At 34.8% G+C, this 17,044-nt stretch overlaps 1 protein-coding gene across 3 annotated transcripts in view; it reads left to right on the forward strand.

Moving 5' to 3' along the window:
• Positions 1-17,044, forward strand: part of ARHGAP29 (Rho GTPase activating protein 29) — a 76,478-nt gene that overhangs the window by 14,373 nt on the left and 45,061 nt on the right. For all 3 annotated transcript variants that reach the window (XM_082656007.1, XM_082656006.1, XM_082656008.1), the window contains exons 2-3: positions 2,790-3,026; positions 16,773-16,907. In XM_082656007.1, coding sequence (XP_082512133.1) covers positions 2,822-3,026; positions 16,773-16,907 — 340 coding nt within the window. In that variant the 5' untranslated portion in view covers positions 2,790-2,821. The remainder of the gene's footprint in view (positions 1-2,789; positions 3,027-16,772; positions 16,908-17,044) is intronic.

Raw genomic sequence — 17,044 nt, forward strand, 5'->3', positions numbered from 1 at the left:
GATGTATGCTTTAAAATTTATAACCATCTTTTTACCAGTGACAATGACCAATTTTCTAATATACTAAACTAAAAGCCATCAAAATTAATCAGAGTGACTTTATTAAGTAAGCTGCAAAAGTGATGAATTAAGCGAATAGTCTTCTCAATTAGCGATTTGTAAAAGAGCTGCCCAAACAAGGCACTTGAGTGTTTTGTTTGTTTTTGTTGGAGGGGAGACTTAGGACAATTTGGGGAGCACTATTATTATAGCTAAGTTCATTTTAGAAGTTATTTACACATTTAAGGATTAATGTTAGATAGGTTTGAAACTAGATTAAATGTAGAAATTGCATTTCCAGAAGTAATTTGAGATTAATAAGAATACTGAATAAAGGAATTTTAAAAGCCATTGAAGAAGTGTCAGGACACCTTATTTAATAATCAGAAGTAGAGAAACAATAATAGAAATCAACCTTTGATTTCAATTTTATGTACTCTTGCCGTTACTCAACTTCATATGCTTGGTTTTTTGGTAAGATACTATTTTAGAGACAGATTTTTAAAAACCGATTCTATTTTCCGTTCAAAACACTGCAACAATCCAAAGTTAAACATTTTTATTTCTGTAAAAATTAGTTGAAACTTTATAAACTTTTAAAGTTTATAAATTCATTATAAACTACTTATTTATTATTATTCATTATTAGTTCTGCAAATTCATCACTCATTCTGTGGACAGTTTTGAGTTGTTTATCCCTCATATGCGAAGCACTGTGCTTTAAGCAGAGAACGCTTGGTTAGCAAACATTGGTCATGATTTTGAGATTATAGTCTGGATAAGGAGACACGAATCACCTATGAGAACTTCGATAAGTGCAGTGATGAAAAGTATAAGATGGTGCAAAGCATATAACAGGAGATTCTGTTCTAGTTTGGTGGTGGTGGTGGTGGTTATGGGAGCAGGGGAGGTCCAGGAAGGTTTCTTTGAGGAAGTGATCTTTGAGCTGAGATCAGAATGAGTAAACAAAGAGGAAGGAGTAGTCCAGGCAAATGGAGCTGCATATAGACAGGACCCTGAATCCAACAGTTGGTGTTTCTCAAGTTGTAGGGACAGAACCCATTATAATTCTGAGACCAATTTGGTGGGTTGCAATCGGCTTTTTAAAAAATGAAATGGGATAGGAAAGAAAACATCTGAGTACATCACCTGGCTCCTTAGCCAGAATCTGTTTTATGTTTACGCATTCCTACACACACACCACACACAAACATAACATACTTAATGTGTATACTGGCTCCACTGTGGGTCACGGTAAACAAATACTGTTGGAAAAATGAGAAAGAGGTGTGTGTGGCAGGAGTGTTAAGTGTTGAGTAGGAATTGTGACTCCAAAGGACGTTGCAGAGGTAAGTAGGAGCCAGATTTCATGCTGAGCCTTGTAGTGCACGATAGCATCTCACTTGTCTTTTGGAAGAGTTTTGAGCAGAGAAATGACGTGATGAGATTCATGTTTTGAAAATGTACTCACTACATTTGGAATGAGACAAGAATGGATGTGGAGAGATCATTAGGAAATTAGTAACAGCAGCTAGACTACTCCTTCCTCTTTGTTTACTCATTCTGATCTCAGCTCAAACATTTGAAAAATGTTTTAATAATGCTTGAGCTAATTTAATTCCTCCAGTCATTTCCTTTTTGATTTCAAACAAAATTAGGACTTTTAATTACAGAAAGGTAAAAGGTAAGGATGAAGCAGAAACAAACTAAGATTTTCTTGAGTTCCAACTATGTGCCAGGTTTAGGCGTTTTAACATATGAAGTCTTTAAACTTTGAGTTCCCTTTTAATCTTCATATAGCCTGTAAGCAAATTGTACAGGTCACACATTTAGGAAGTATTCAGTAACGATTCAATTCTCAATCTTTCTCATAACAAATCTTGTATTATACCACCCTGAAATTACCAAAAATATTGCTCCAGTAATCATACATTTATTTGTTCAACCAATCCAGGTGTGTCAGATTAGTGGACATCTTTAGAACTTGTTTTCAGCAGAGAAATGTTCTTGATGAAAGGTGATAATCCGGAATATATGTGTGTGTGTGTGTGTATGTGTGTATGAGTATGCATTATTGAGAACATACTGTACTTGAATTTCTTTTATGTGTTGGACACTTCTATACCATTGTCTCTTTTAATGCTTACAATAATCTCATGAGGTAGGTATCGTCAGGATGTTATTTCCATTTTATAAATGAGTTTACCAAAGTGAGGAGATTAACAGCTTGTCAGGTCACGCATAGTAAGTGATGGAGGGGGATTTTGAAAACAGGTCTTTCTTTTTTCAAAGCTCATATTTCACCTTTATTTTTGAAGGTGATGTCATGGAGGGAGAATATTTTCTTCCACTAATTGACATTTCAGAATAACTTTTACAGTTTAAAAAATTCTGTACCTTAGGAGTTAAGAGGAAGTTTATTAAGAGCATGGGTTTTGGTGACAAGGCAGATGTGGGTTTAAGTACCAGTTCATTTATCAGCTGAGAGCTTAAACAAATTATTTAACCTCCAAACCTCAGGTTCCTAACTTGTGAAATGAAGAGAATAGTAGCTTGCGTATCATAGAGTTGTCAAGGTTATTGGCACTTAATAAATGGAAGTTGCTTTATCAGTAATACAGGGTTTGCTGTTGTTGTTATTGTTTTAAATAGAATATTGAGGCAGGCTTTGGGCTATTTGTGAAAATCTAGTATAATGTCCCCTGATTAATGTAGTATTTGTGTTTCTCTCTTTTTCTCACCCCCTTAAGGAGTTCCGTTTTTTTGACTGTTATATGAAAGGATGATTGCTCACAAACAGAAAAAGACAAAGAAAAAACGTGTCTTGTCAACAGGCCAGCTCTCTACTGATGTTACAACTTCTGAAATGGGGCTCAAGTCCATAAATTCCAACTCCATTTTGGATCCTGATTACATCAAGGAGTTGGTGAATGATATCAGGAAGTTCTCCCATGTGTTACTATATTTGAAAGAAGCTATTCTTTCAGGTTCGTCAACTCTTTTCTCTTAGCATTCTTACTGAATAGTTTGTAAAATTTAATTGCCAGCCTAGCTACAGATAAGTGTATACACAGTAGTAGCAACAGGGTATTCTGCTTTAGTTATTCTGTTTTTTATTTTTTGCCAAATGTTTGATGTTTACAGTGTAAAGTATTTTATAATCAGATACAGTGCAATACATAGTAGAAACTTTGGTAAGTGAGGGAACAGGAATCCAAAAAAAAAATTCATTCTTTGGTTCTTAAAAGTTGGACCCATTTGACATGGGAGATTTTTAGATAATTGGAATTTTAGCCTTCTTGTTAATGGTAACACAGTGCATTGATTGGTCTTTAATAAGCAGACTGATGTTTTTAATTTACATTGTTGACACTTCTGCCTGGATTCAGTTTTCTATATTGTTCCTAAAAGAATCTAAAATCACTGATTTGAGTGAATTTTTTCCTCAAAAATCAAACTTAATTCTGTTTTGCTATTCTCTTCCTCAATTAAGAGATAATCACAGACTTTATTCTCTGTCTAGTTAGAAATGGATAATGGAGCATGAGACTTGATTCTCCTGAAGTAAAGAGCTCTATGTATTTGTACTCCCTGACTTGATCTTAGTACTTAAGTCTTTCAACTTTCCGTGCCTCTTTTATATCTAATTTTGATGGCAATCGTAATTAATAATCATACAGTTCCTATTCTTTTGTAATAAGTAGCAGTTCAGTCCATATTCATAAAGGTATGTCTGGATGTAGAAAAATGAAGATTCCTAGTGTTACTTATATGAGACCTTCTGAGACTTCATAGACATTTATAAGATTTCCATAAATATTTTCTGTGTTTATAAATTAGATATTCATTTTCTGACATGAGTTCTGAAAAACAGAAACTGCAACCATGTCTTCTGTTTGTCCTAAATGCTGCTTTTAGGAGTTTATTTCTAACCTAATTATAATTTTCAAGTTGAAATGCCCAAAATACCTGGACTTGAATTGTAGCCTCAAAACTTTAGTATTTGAATTTTCCTTAAAATGACAATCACATAAGTCATTCTTTTGACACTATATGTATGTTTTTAGAAAAGAATTTACCTACACTTCTGTTCATTTTAATAGCTTGAGTTTGAAGTCTAATTATGGATAATTAAATGGTAATAAAGTTATCTTGTTAATGTGGAAAGATATTCTAAATACATTAAGCATTATACTGGTAACAGATTCATTACTAAAATGACACATCTGCCATTTATTTAAAGAAGCATAGCTTTGTAATAAAGACTTGTTTTTAACTGAGTTACTTGTTTTAAATTTGTTTTTTAATTCACATACAGTAAAATTTACTCTTTTTGTTGTAGCTGGGTTAATTTTGAATTTGAAATTTAAAATGATGTGTTAATTAACAAATCATTTACTTCACTTTAGGGTAAAATCTGATTTTATTTAATGTATCAATAAAAATAGGTTTTCATTAATATAAATAAGATTTTTAGTTAGGATATCTGTTTGTTTTTATTTGTTTTCCATAGGAGATTTATATCATTTGAAATCCTCATCTCGCATATTTATCCCTTGTTTCACAGATTTAAAATGATGGTAATTTAAAGCAAGTTGGACCCACTCCTTATCTCCACAATATTTTTATGAGTTTTAATTTGTGAGTAAACAGTTCATAGGTTAGGAAGAAAGAGGACTGAAAGCTGATCCTAAGTGAAAAGAAAAGAGAAAATTGGTAATAAGTATAAGACAGCAAAAGGAGATTACTTTTTGAGGTAAAAGGGTGTGTGTGGAAATATATATTTTAGGAGTGTGTCTGTACTTGTCTCCGTGTTTTATTTAATTTATTATTTGTTTTTAGACCTTTTATTTTATATTGGAGTATAGCCAATTAACAATGTTGTGATAGTTCCAGGTGCACAGCAATGTGACTCAAGGAAATATATTTTTTACAGAAATGTAATATTAAAAATCCGAAAGGATGTTATTCTTTTAATAAGAAAACCAGTACTTCATAATTTAAGACTTGATTATATTGCTAATAATAAAAAAGCTTGCCGTTTATGATTGGTAAATTAATTTAAAAATGTGAAAACCATCTTTTGGGTAACCAACTCTCATTAGTAGGCAGTGGCCAGAGTATTTTCATTAATTTATCTTTGGATTGATTTTAATGCTTGGTTCTTCAGTCAGAGTTAAAAGGATTTATGTATGCCATCTCAGAATAAATCTTGGATTTAGCAAGAATTTGTTTTCTCTGTCTTTGCATCATTGTTATCAAAATCTAGAAATATATTCTTTAGTTTATTTGAATTGATAGAACCTTTTTTGTTTGTTGTTTTCCTTAAGGGAGTATGTGAAACATATAAATTAACCTCATTATAGATGGCAAGAAATGCTACATAATAATATGCTTCTTTAATTTTGCTCATGATTTTCAGCTTGTTAGAGTATCATACTATTTATTTATTTAATAGAATTATTACAACAATCACATGAGATCTTCAGAAAAACAGGTAAAAAGTTTAAATTCTGCAACTATTTAAGGTGGTGTTATTATATATGTTACTGGACGTAGACATAGGCCATGCTTTTGTCTCTGGGTATTGAGAAATATCCCTGGACTTCTGCTGTTCTTTAGTACCAGCATAGTTGTAAACTGTGGCCACTGTTTTTATTTTGGAGTGAGGGATCCTTGTCAATATTGTATCTGCGGCCTTGCCCGTATTTTGTCTTTTGCCTCCTTAAAAGAAGGAAGCCAAATTTTTGGTATTGTTTGTTACTTTTCAATTCATGTCAGTTGGCTGTTAAAAAGCTAAAAAGTTAACTTTTAAGAATATAGACTGTGGGTATACTAATCACCTTTTGATGTTATCTGAATACCATTTTCTCTATGTACTTTACCTGTCATGAGGCAATGGTGTGTAAAATCACTTGACTACTGCTTCAAGTGTTAAATCATGTTGTTGAGACTAGGCTTAGGTTAATAGCTTTGTGATAGGTTTATAGCCACATTTCCCTTTCCTAAACTAGTTACAGAGATGACATATAATTGTATATGGTGCTTCACATTTTACAGAGTACTTTTACATACAAACGGTATTTAATCATGCAGTCCCCACAAAGGCAGGTACTTTTAGACCTGTTTCACAGATGAGTTGTATGTATAATTTAGATTATGTGATTTCATCAACCTCTTATTGCTGATAAATAGTGGTTCATTTGGAACCCAGAGGTCATGAATGCAGAATGGTGTGTTCTTTTCTTGCTATCTCAGCTGCTTCACGTGGCAGGTACTATAAAAACACTGCTCAGTTTCCATTATTTCATTAACCAATTCTGTTTTCCGTGGGGTTTATCTCTACCTGCACTATCCAATATGGTAGCCTCTAGACATATGGCTATTTAAATTTAATTAAAATTTAAAATGCAGCTCAGTTGCAGTACCATGTTTCAAGTGCTTATTTGCCACCTCTGGTTAGTGGCTACCATTTTGGATGGTGAAGTTATAAAAATTACCATCATTAACAGAGATTTCTATCAGACAGTGATGGTATAGACATTTGGCATTTATCAATCTCAAGAATATTGAGATGAATTTTTGAGCTATAAGTATTTTTGATTTGTATAGCATGAAAAGGAAACCTAGAAAAAGTTGTTATTGGAGCAAATTAAAGAAAATTTTACCTAGAAATAGGAATTCTTGGAATCTCCCTCAAATTGCCTTTGGAATGTTAGCTTTCATGCCATTCTTTGATTTGAACTAGCAGATCACTTTCCAAGCATTTTATACAAGTTGGTGAGATTGGTAGTAAGGAATGGCAGAAAGAGCTCAGGAAAGAGAATCACACAATCTAGGTTCTAGGCCTAGTTCTGCTATCAACTAGTTTTGGAATATGGCTTAAGTCATTTAATAATTTGTTAAGAATGAGGCACTTACACCAGATGCTATTGATTTTATAATTCTGTGATCCAAAAATTGATTAGAGTTGGAAATTCTACGTTGTTCGGAATATTGACAATTCAAGGCTGAAGAAAACAGCTAACTATTTGTTTTCAAACTATGTAATGCATTTTAGAGGACATTCGCCTCCCACCAGTCTGTAGGATTTTTTTTTTTTTTTTTTTATTCGGCACGCGGGCCTCTCACCGCTGTGGCCTCTCCCGCCGTGGAGCACAGGCTCCAGACGCGCAGGCCCAGCGGCCATAGCCCACGGGCCCAGCCGCTCCATGGCACGTGGGATCTTCCCGGACCGGGGCACGAACACACGTCCCCTGCATCGGCAGGCGGACCCTCAACTACTGCGCCACCAGGGAAGCCCTGTAGGATTTTTTAATGTGAGTTTTATGATAAGTTTCTTAAGTGTGGGTTTATGAAATTTTCCCAAGTGAGAACGTGAAGCTCGTATTGCAGTAGGTGTTGATGAACTGATTAGAGAAAATTAGTGTCTGCCAAAGAACTCTTTGCCCCCAACAGAGTTAAGATATGTATGCACTGTCTCTACTGTTTTTTTTTTCCTTTTAATTAATTAATTATTTTGGCTGCATTGGGTCTTCGTTGCTGCACACCGGCTTTCTCTAGTTGGGGCGAGTGGGGCCTGCTCCTCATTGCGGTGCGTGAGCTTCTCATTGCAGTGGCTTCTCTTGTTGCAGAGCACAGGCTCTAGGTGCGCGGGCTTCAGTAGTTGTGGCTCGTGGGCTCTAGAGCGCAGGCTCAGTAATTGTGGCACACCAGCTTAGTTGCTCCGTGGCATGTGGGATCTTCCCGGACCAGGGCCCGAACCTGTGCCCCCAGGCAGATTCTTAACCACTGTGCCACCAAGGAATTCCTCTACTGTGTTTATATACAAAAAGTGGAGAGCTTAATGAGGGAGATCAGAGGACTATGAACATGCTTACTTAGATAGGGTAAGTGATAGTTTGTTGATTCTCTGTCTACTACTTATTTCCAGGAGGAGGTTACCCTGTAGTCTTATATAAGTAGCAGATGTGGAATTTGAAGTTTTAGATCTCCATCTTGTGTCATTAAGGTGCATTATGAATAATTACAGGGCAAAATTTTCATCTTATGTTAAAATGCTGAAGGCACGCAATTATGCATATGTCCTTTGTATTTAAATATAACACTGCAGATTAATGTATGTGCAGTCTAAGTACCAGATCAGGTTTATGGTTGCCCCTCTGAGGAATAATGTGTTCTGAATTCCAAAGAACACATTCATAAATGTTCTTCTAGTTTATACAGTAATCTTAAACTCTCTCTTTGTGACATACCTTCCCATTCCCAGGTGGAACACCGTGCGTGGAAGTTCAAAATCTGGGAATTTGAAAAGTGCAAGGCTTTTAATTCAGCTAGAAAGAGTAGTGCAAATTGCTTAATTTGTCTGGTACTCAATGCTTGGCAGTGTCCATTGCCGTTATAACATATATTTGAAGAAAAATTGGCAGTTAGTCTAATACTTCTTGTAGCTTTTTGATTATGTAACACTGTTTTTTAAATGGATTTTAATAAAAGTTTACTGTTGTGACAGTGGTGGCTTGTTTTTCTGTTTTGTTTTTTAAATAGGCTAGAAAGGAAGATTAAACTTTATCATCAGTTTTAGATAAACTAGTTCTCTCATTATTAAAAATGATTTCTAATTTGAGTGTATCACTTTTAATTTGTAAAAATGTAACTGATCTCTTAAGTGATAGCTTTTGATGAATTCTGGGTCCTAAATTTGACAGAACTATAGTCAGAAGTGGTATATTAACTTTCTAAAGCAAATTTTATTGAAAGAAGGAATTATGTAAAAATTTTAATGGCATTAAATATTATGTTCTGTTGTGAGAGGGAAGTTCTGTATAAATTTTCAAAGTCTTAATTGAAATCCTGTCTTGTGGATTACCCCAGTTTTTTTCCAGAGTAAATGAATATACAGGAGGATGTGTAAATTTATTTAGGCAAATTCCAGTGAGTATTAATTTTACCATTGTTGACTATTACTTAACTTTCACCCTCTATAGTGTGCAAGATATTTTGTGAAATATTGGAAACATTAAGTTGCTAGTCTCAGATATGTCCTCCTGCTATGTTTTTTTAGAAGTAAACCTCTCTAGAAGTGATTTCCAATGGTTACCGTTTAGGAAAAGCTAATATGAATGTTAGTAGTTTATGGCTTAGTGCCTAGAAGGTACAAAATGAATCCTTGAGGAATGAAGTATGAAATCCAGGTAGCTCATTTATTACACATGTGCCAGCTCTTAGGAGATAGCTTTCCTCTTCTGCACTTACCTAGAATGGCTTACATAATGTTACCATTTACAGTAGTTAACTGGTATATTTGATTGGAAGTTAAAGCCTGTTAAATCACAAATTGCAGAGTATACCTGTCATTAAGCTATAACTTCTTTAACCATGTTAAAGTTCTAGAGCCAGAACCCTGAGGTGGAATCCTCATTCTGCCACTGTTTGTATATAGCCCTGGGCCAATTACTTATATTCTCTGCCTCAGTTTCACGTCTGCTAAAAGGAGATAATAGTACCTACATTATTGAGTTGTGAAAATTAAATAAGTTCATAATTCATTTATATAAAGCTCATAGAATAAGTGTTTTAAAATGTCAGCTATTATTATTTTTACAATCCCCAAGTGGCTGGATAACGAAAGCTGCACTTTAGGCTTCATTTTATCCTGTAAATTCAGGAGTCATTACAGAAAAAAAGAAGTGAGTTTCCTAGTGATAAGTTCTGAAACTTTTTCCTTCCTTCTTGTTTTCATTGCTTTCCCAGAGGGATTAAGCTGAATTAACAAGACTGATTTTAAAAATTATTGTCAGTTTTTTTAAAATCAAGGAAAAACACCGTAGTTTTTTCATTTATTTACATAAGCATTTCCATGAAGTGTTTGCAATATAAACACTGTGGTATTGTGTTAATGCATGAGAACCAAAAAGTGGAACTGGCTAATCTGTTCTCACTTGATAAGCTGAATGAAGCAGAAAATAAATGGCACAAATGAATGAAACAATAAATTAAAATTCAGATTACCATATAGGGATGGTAGATAAACAAGCAAACATTGGGATACAGGAGTTTTACTCTTCTATATAGCTGGTGTTAAGACTGGTTGAACATTATAATATTTGCATATATAATACCTTTGTGGTATAAATTGAATTATTACATTTACAACGTGACTACTATAAAACTTAAAAATTACCTGGTAATTATATGACTAAATTAAGTACTATAACTTGATAGGTATAGAAATATTTTTGTAAAATATACTCTTAATTATGATTTTATTTCTAAGTAATTTACTAATTTAGACTTTACATATAAAATTAAATTGAAATTTAACTTTAATGTCTCTTTTTCATTAGCCAAAATATTGTGGGACCATACTGTAATTTGTTACTGAGTGTAATTCTGTGTGAGACAACTCTGTTTTCAAAGGTATTTAGTTTGAATGGTTTACAGATTTAATAGTAATAATAGCTTACATATATTAAGACTGTAAAGCAGTTTCATTTCTGTTAATTTATTTGATATTCACAACAACTGTTTTACTGATGATGAATCTGAGGTCAGAGAAACTGAGAGTTTTGTTTATGGTCATTTCAAGCAAGTGGCAGATCAAACATTGGAATTCAGGTTTCTTACTTTAAATCTATTGTTTTCTACCACACCAATCAGCTACTTACCTTTCTTCTGTATTAGGGAAGAAAAATTACTCTCTCTTTTGCTTTGTTCATTGCTGCTGCTGTTGATGTGGGGATATTTAGTGTTGGTGAAGGAGCTGCCTAAATTTAAAGCTTTCTGAAAAAAAAAGTTCATGAGGCTTTTGCTTCATAAAAATAATTTGAGGTAGCTTTATTCTACCATAAGAAAATAGAACATTGGAACATTTTTACCACTCGTAAAGCGTAATTAAGGGCTTGCTATTTTATAAAGTCCCAGCTGAAGTATTATCAGAATATACTGATGTCCTAGTAGTTGACTCATCTACTCAAATACATAGGAGAATTTATGAATCTTTGTAATTAACGCTTGTTAAATTTAGCCATCTTGTTCATTTCTGTTGACTTATAGGCTTCAGAGATGTGTTGAATCACAGGAAATTAGACTTATTTATAGGGTAATTTGAGATACTTCTGAAATTTCTTACTAAATAACTCAGTTATTGTTTTCTAGTATTTTGCTTTGAAACAACTTCAGTATCTGTTTATAAGGGCTTCCTTGTAGGAAAAAAAGAATTTCAAATTGGTAAAACATTTATGTTGACAATTATTGGAATGTTCTACAGTGATTTTAAAGAAAAATTATAGCAGCAATCCTCAGGACCCGTTATGCTGTTAAAAATTATTGAGAACCCAGAAAAGTTTTTGTTTTTGTGGGCTGTATCTGTTACTATTTACTGTGTTAGAAATTAAAACTAGGAACATTGAAAAACGTATAATAATATGTTTTTAAAACGTACAAAAACACTATAATAATTTTGAAATATGTTTATTCCACATAGTTAATTTCCTTGCCTCTGAGAAGACCAGAATTTACTAACTTGGTTTATTTAGGCATTTAAACCATTAGTATTTTGTAGTTCTTGCTTAATATCCAACCCTGATTTTGAATATTGATGTTGTTGGCACACAAAAATCAAGCTCTTTTGTCTTGAGACCTCAAAATAAGACAAAGTATTTTTACTTAGTATTTCCTCAGTATGTTAGTATCTGTAGATTTTATTGTGAAACATCAGTAGGGGATAGAAATGACTGGCTTTCCTTTCTCTCTCTCTCGTTTTTTTTTTTTTGACCACACTGTGCGGGATCTTAGTTCCCTGACCAGGGATTGAACTTGGCTCCCAGCAGTGAAAGCGCAGAGTCCTAACCACTGGACCACCAGAGAATTTCCACCTTTCTCTTTTTTAAGGCAAACATAGATTAGGCTTCAGAAAGAGTATAGCACAACTCGTTATGACATTAGATTCAGCCTTGGTTTTGACAAGTAGGCAGAACTATTACCATAAAATAGCTTTATTTAGTTATATATATATATACATATATATACTATATATATAAAACAAAGGATAGACTTTGCAATGCAAAACTGGGAAAAAATACATTTATATTATTTTTTATAGGTATTCAAATTGTATTATTGTCCCAGAAGTTTCTTTCATTTTGAAGCTACTTGATTCTATTTCAGACCTAGTCTATGTTGTTAACCTATTTCTACTTCTGTATAAACTAAAAACAATAGCTGCCAACATTTCTGGAGGGCTTACTGTGTTCCAGTCACTATTCCAAGTGCTTTATGTGTTTTAACTCATTTAGTCCAACAACCCTATGAAGTAGCTACCAATAGCTTCTTTTTTTTTTATAAATGAGGCACAGAGAGGTAAGTAACTTGCCCAAGGTTTATCAGCCATGGAGTTGGAATTCAAATTCAGGCAATCTGTTTCTAGAAACTACGCTTTTAACCAACCACTAAGCTGTATTGCCTCAGCTAAGTAAACCGACCAAACTAATATCCACAGTGATAAAACAGACAAAATAGATAGTGATCATTTAATTAAGATAATTCTTGAAATTACATGCTTACATTTTCCTTAGGAATTAAAAAATTATAAATGAATTTTTAAATTATAAAAGTAATATATGTTTATGGGAAAAATTCCAACAGTACATAAAATTTCTAAAATCTTTTGTCCATTTCTATTTCATTTATTAGACTATTTTTAGAACAGTTTTAGATTTGCAGTAACATTGAGAAAATAGTACAGAGTTCCCATATACTCCTACACCCAGTTTCCTCTATTTGTTAACATCTTACATTAGTATGGTACATCTGTTAGAGTTAATGAACCAATATTTGATAATAATGATATATTATTATTAATTAAAGCCCATAGTTTATTCAGATTTCCATAAATTGTTTCTAATGTCCTTTTTCCCTTCCAGAATTGTATCATTACATTTAATTGTCGTGTCTCTTTAAGCTCTCCTTAGTTATGACAGTTTCTCAAACTTTCCTTATTTTTGATGACCTTGACAGTTTTAAGGAGTACTGGTCAGGTATTCTGTAGGATGTGCCTTTTTTTTTTTTTTTGGCTGCCTTGGGTTTTCGTTGTTGCGCGCGGCCTTTAGTTGTGGCGAGCAGGGGCTACTCTTCGTCGTGGTGCAGTGGCTTCTCTTGTTGCAGAGCGCGGGCTCAGTAGTTGTGGTGCCCGGACTTAGTTGCTCCACGGCATGTGACCGCGGCATGTGAGATCTTCCCAGACCAGGGCTTGAACCCATGTCCCCTGCATTGGCAGGTGGATTCTTAACCACTGCGCCACCAGGGAAGTCCCGGATGCGCCTTGATTAGAATTTGTCTGATGTTTTTCTCATGATTAGACTGGTGTTATGGGATACTGAGAAGAAGCTAACAGATGTAAAGTGACATATTTCTTATGTCATTATCAAGAGTACATGATTTATCACTGTTAATGGTGACCTTGATCACCTGTCATAAGAAGTAGTTGTCAAGTTTGTTCAGTTTAATCTTTTCGTCCCCCTTTCCATGTTGTACTCTTCGGAAGGAAGTCACTGTGCACATGCTTCACCTCCTTGAGGACAAAATATCTATATAAATTATTAGGAATTCTTTTATACAAGAGAGTTGTCTCTTTCCTTCCATTTATTAATTTATTCAGACGTTTATTTGTATCAATATGTACTCATGGATATTTACTTTATACTTTGAGTTATAATCCAGTGCCACTTTTTAAATTTATTGCTCAAATTTTTCCACCTTTGGCCATTGGGAGGTCTTTCAGTTGGTTCCTGTGCACCCTTGGCATACCCTCTTCAGTGTGAGGGTTTTTTTTTTTTAAGCTCTTACTTTCTGGCATTACAAGATGCTCCTAACTCATCTTGTGTATTTTCTGACACAGTCCTAGAACCAGCCATTTCTCTAAGGAGCCCTGGTTCCTTTTATTGGAGAATGGTATTAGAAGCCAAGATCAGGGTGCTAGGTATGTTTGTTGCTACTGGGGCATCATTTCTTTTAGGCCCTTTCACCTGATGAAGAAAAGAAATATATGTATGTGTACTAACCTGTATATATACACACATCTATAAATATTTCTAGCCACCTATATCTATGATAAACTAAATACGAATTCTTACAGAAGTATCCAACTCTAATCTATCACCACATGGATCATTATAGCCTCCTCTCCCTGCTTATTTGTAAGTTTCCATTCCAACAGTGAGATTCCTGGCTCCCACCATCCACCATCCAGTTACCTAGTTATTCACTTCCAGGATACATGTATAGCAATATCAACATTTTTCACCTGAATCTTCATTGAAAACACTTTCTCAACTAGAGTACAGTGCTTATGTGCATTTCCTTTGCCTTTAATCTTATAGACTCCAGTCACTTCCAAAGCTGCTTAAGCCAGCACCTAATCGCCTGTGTTTCTTTTTCTATTATTAAAGTTTTTGGATGAATGAGTTGGATTTTTTCCTGAAGGCACTCTATTCTCTCTCCTGCCATCACTACTTGAACTATTCTTTCTTTACCCCTTCCTGGGATACTCTTTGCCCTAATATACCCAGCTCCCCACCTTGCACTCACCTTGCCTGCTTCTCTTATACTACTTATTTCTCTCTCTTGATAATGCTGTTAATGAGTGGAATATTTGATAGATGATAGAATTACTTGTTTTTGTTTTTTATCCTATAGACAGTTTTTCTAGTGATTATCTTTTAACATTTCTGGGAAAAATTGCATAATTATAAAACATTTGTTTTTTAATTTAAATCAGCATCTTACTCTTTTTTTTGATATTGGGGGTAGGAGTTTTATTAATTAATTAATTTATTTATTTTGCTGTGTTGGGTCTTCATTTCTGCGCGAGGGCTTTCTCTAGCTGCGGCAAGCAGGGGCCACCCTTCATCGCAGTGTGCGGGCCCCTCACTATCGCGGCCTCTCGTTGCAGAGCACAGGCTCCAGACGCGCAGGCTCAGCAGTAGTGGCCCACGGGCCTAGTTGCTCCGCGGCATGTGGGATCCCCCCAGACCAGGGCTCGAACCCACGTCCCCTGCACTAGCAGGCGGACTCTCAACCACTGAGCCACCAGGGAAGCCCTAAAACACTCTTTTAAGAAATGTTTTTGATTGTTTTTTAAGCTCTTTCAATAGGGAGACAGTATTAAGAGCTTAGCTTCTAGAATTATACTCTCTGGGTTCAAATTCTGACTTGGTAAACTTAGGTTTGCCTCAGCTTTCTCATCTGTATGATGGAGATTTAAAAAATCATCTACTTAATAGAAATGTGAAAATTAAATGAGATAATAGGTTTTAAGTGCTTTTAACAGTGCCTGGTACATAGGAAGCACTTAATAAATGTGCCATTGTTAAACACTAGTGCTATGTGTAAGGTTATAGAAGTGAACATTACATCAGAGTATTGTATTTCAGGTGGTTGTCTTTTCAAACTTTTGAGGATTACTTCAGGGTTTTTTAAAAAATTATTTCTTTGTTTTTGGCTGTGTCGGGTCTTTGTTGCGGCACGTGGGCTCTTCATTGTGGCGTGTGGGCTCTTCATTGCAGCGTGTGGGCTTCTCTCTAGTTGTGGCACGCGGGCTCAGTAGTTGTGGCATGCGGGCTCAGTAGTTGTGGCGTGTGGGCTTAGTTGCCCCACGGCATGTGGGTATCTTAGTTCCCCGACCAGGAGTTGAACTCACGTCCCCTGCGTTGGGAGGCGGACTCTTTACCACTGGACCACTGGGGAAGTCCCTACTTCAGGGGTTTTACAGGTTAGGATGACTATACTTTCTGGTTTGCCTGGGATGGTGATCCAGGGATATGCCTGTTTGCTGGCATGATTATGAGTAGTACCCACCTTTTCTCTTGCTAGAGTATTTTGGTTTGGAAGATAAATTATATGGTCACCTTATTTCCAGGGGTTATAAAACATTGTCTGTGTCCCTCTGACCAGGGCTGCTGTAAAATGGGTAGAGCAGACTAGGGCTAGGCAGGTAGGGACTGGGAAAGAAGCACACCTAAGAGAGCAGTACTGCTCTGTTTCAGCTGCTTGTGGCCAAGGTGGATGTGGGCCTGGTATAACCAGATTTTGATTTTTCAAGAGTAGGCATAAATCTGGAGCTTTTGTAATGATCCCCCAATTTTTCATCATTGGCAATTATTTCAATTTTTCTAAAAAGTACAGAATTTCATTGAACCATATAAAGATCTATGCATTTTATTGTATGTAAATTATATCACAGTTTTAAAGATGTGCAGGTCAGGTGGTGGTCCTTATATATATGCCTGTGAGTTGCTCATTTCTAATATCTTAATGCAAAGAGTCAATTCTTAACATAGAAACTTAACATGTAAGTGCTATTTAATATTAGTTAATATTCAGGCATTATAGGGCTTTAACTCTGTTACCATATATATTAAAAAGTATATTATAGTAAAAACTGTAAGACAGGAAAAACTTGTAAAGTTGCCCCAAGGGAAATCTGGAGAGCACATTTAGACTGAGAAAACTGAAAAAGGTAGTGCTAAGTTGACCATGACTGTGAGTGACTTTGAAATCTTTAATGAATTAAAATGATTATGGATTTTTGAAGGCTAAATAAATTGCATATAATTGCAGTAGTGAAAATAAAAGTGAACATACAGTAGGCAAAAGTTGTGGAGCCGCTGCTTCTACCTGAAATGTGCTTCAAAATGGTTGATTTAACAAATTAAAAAAATTTTTTTTTTCTTAAGACTGTTTTAAAGAAGTCATTCATATACGTCTGGACGAACTTCTTCGTGTTTTAAAGTCTGTAATGAATAAACATCAGAACCTCAATTCTGTTGACCTTCAAAATGCTGCAGAAATGCTTGCTGCAAAAGTGAAAGGTAAGAAAGATAATATTAGCAGTGGGTTGGCATGGGCAAAAAGGATCCAGGTGATACATTTTCGTTTATAATGGTTATAGAACCATCTCTCTTGGCATCTATATGATGTGTATCAGTAGGAGTTATATACACTTTGG

This window comes from Grampus griseus (assembly GCF_964374135.1).
Source record: "Grampus griseus genome assembly, chromosome: 1".
Taxonomy (NCBI): Eukaryota; Metazoa; Chordata; class Mammalia; order Artiodactyla; family Delphinidae; genus Grampus; species Grampus griseus.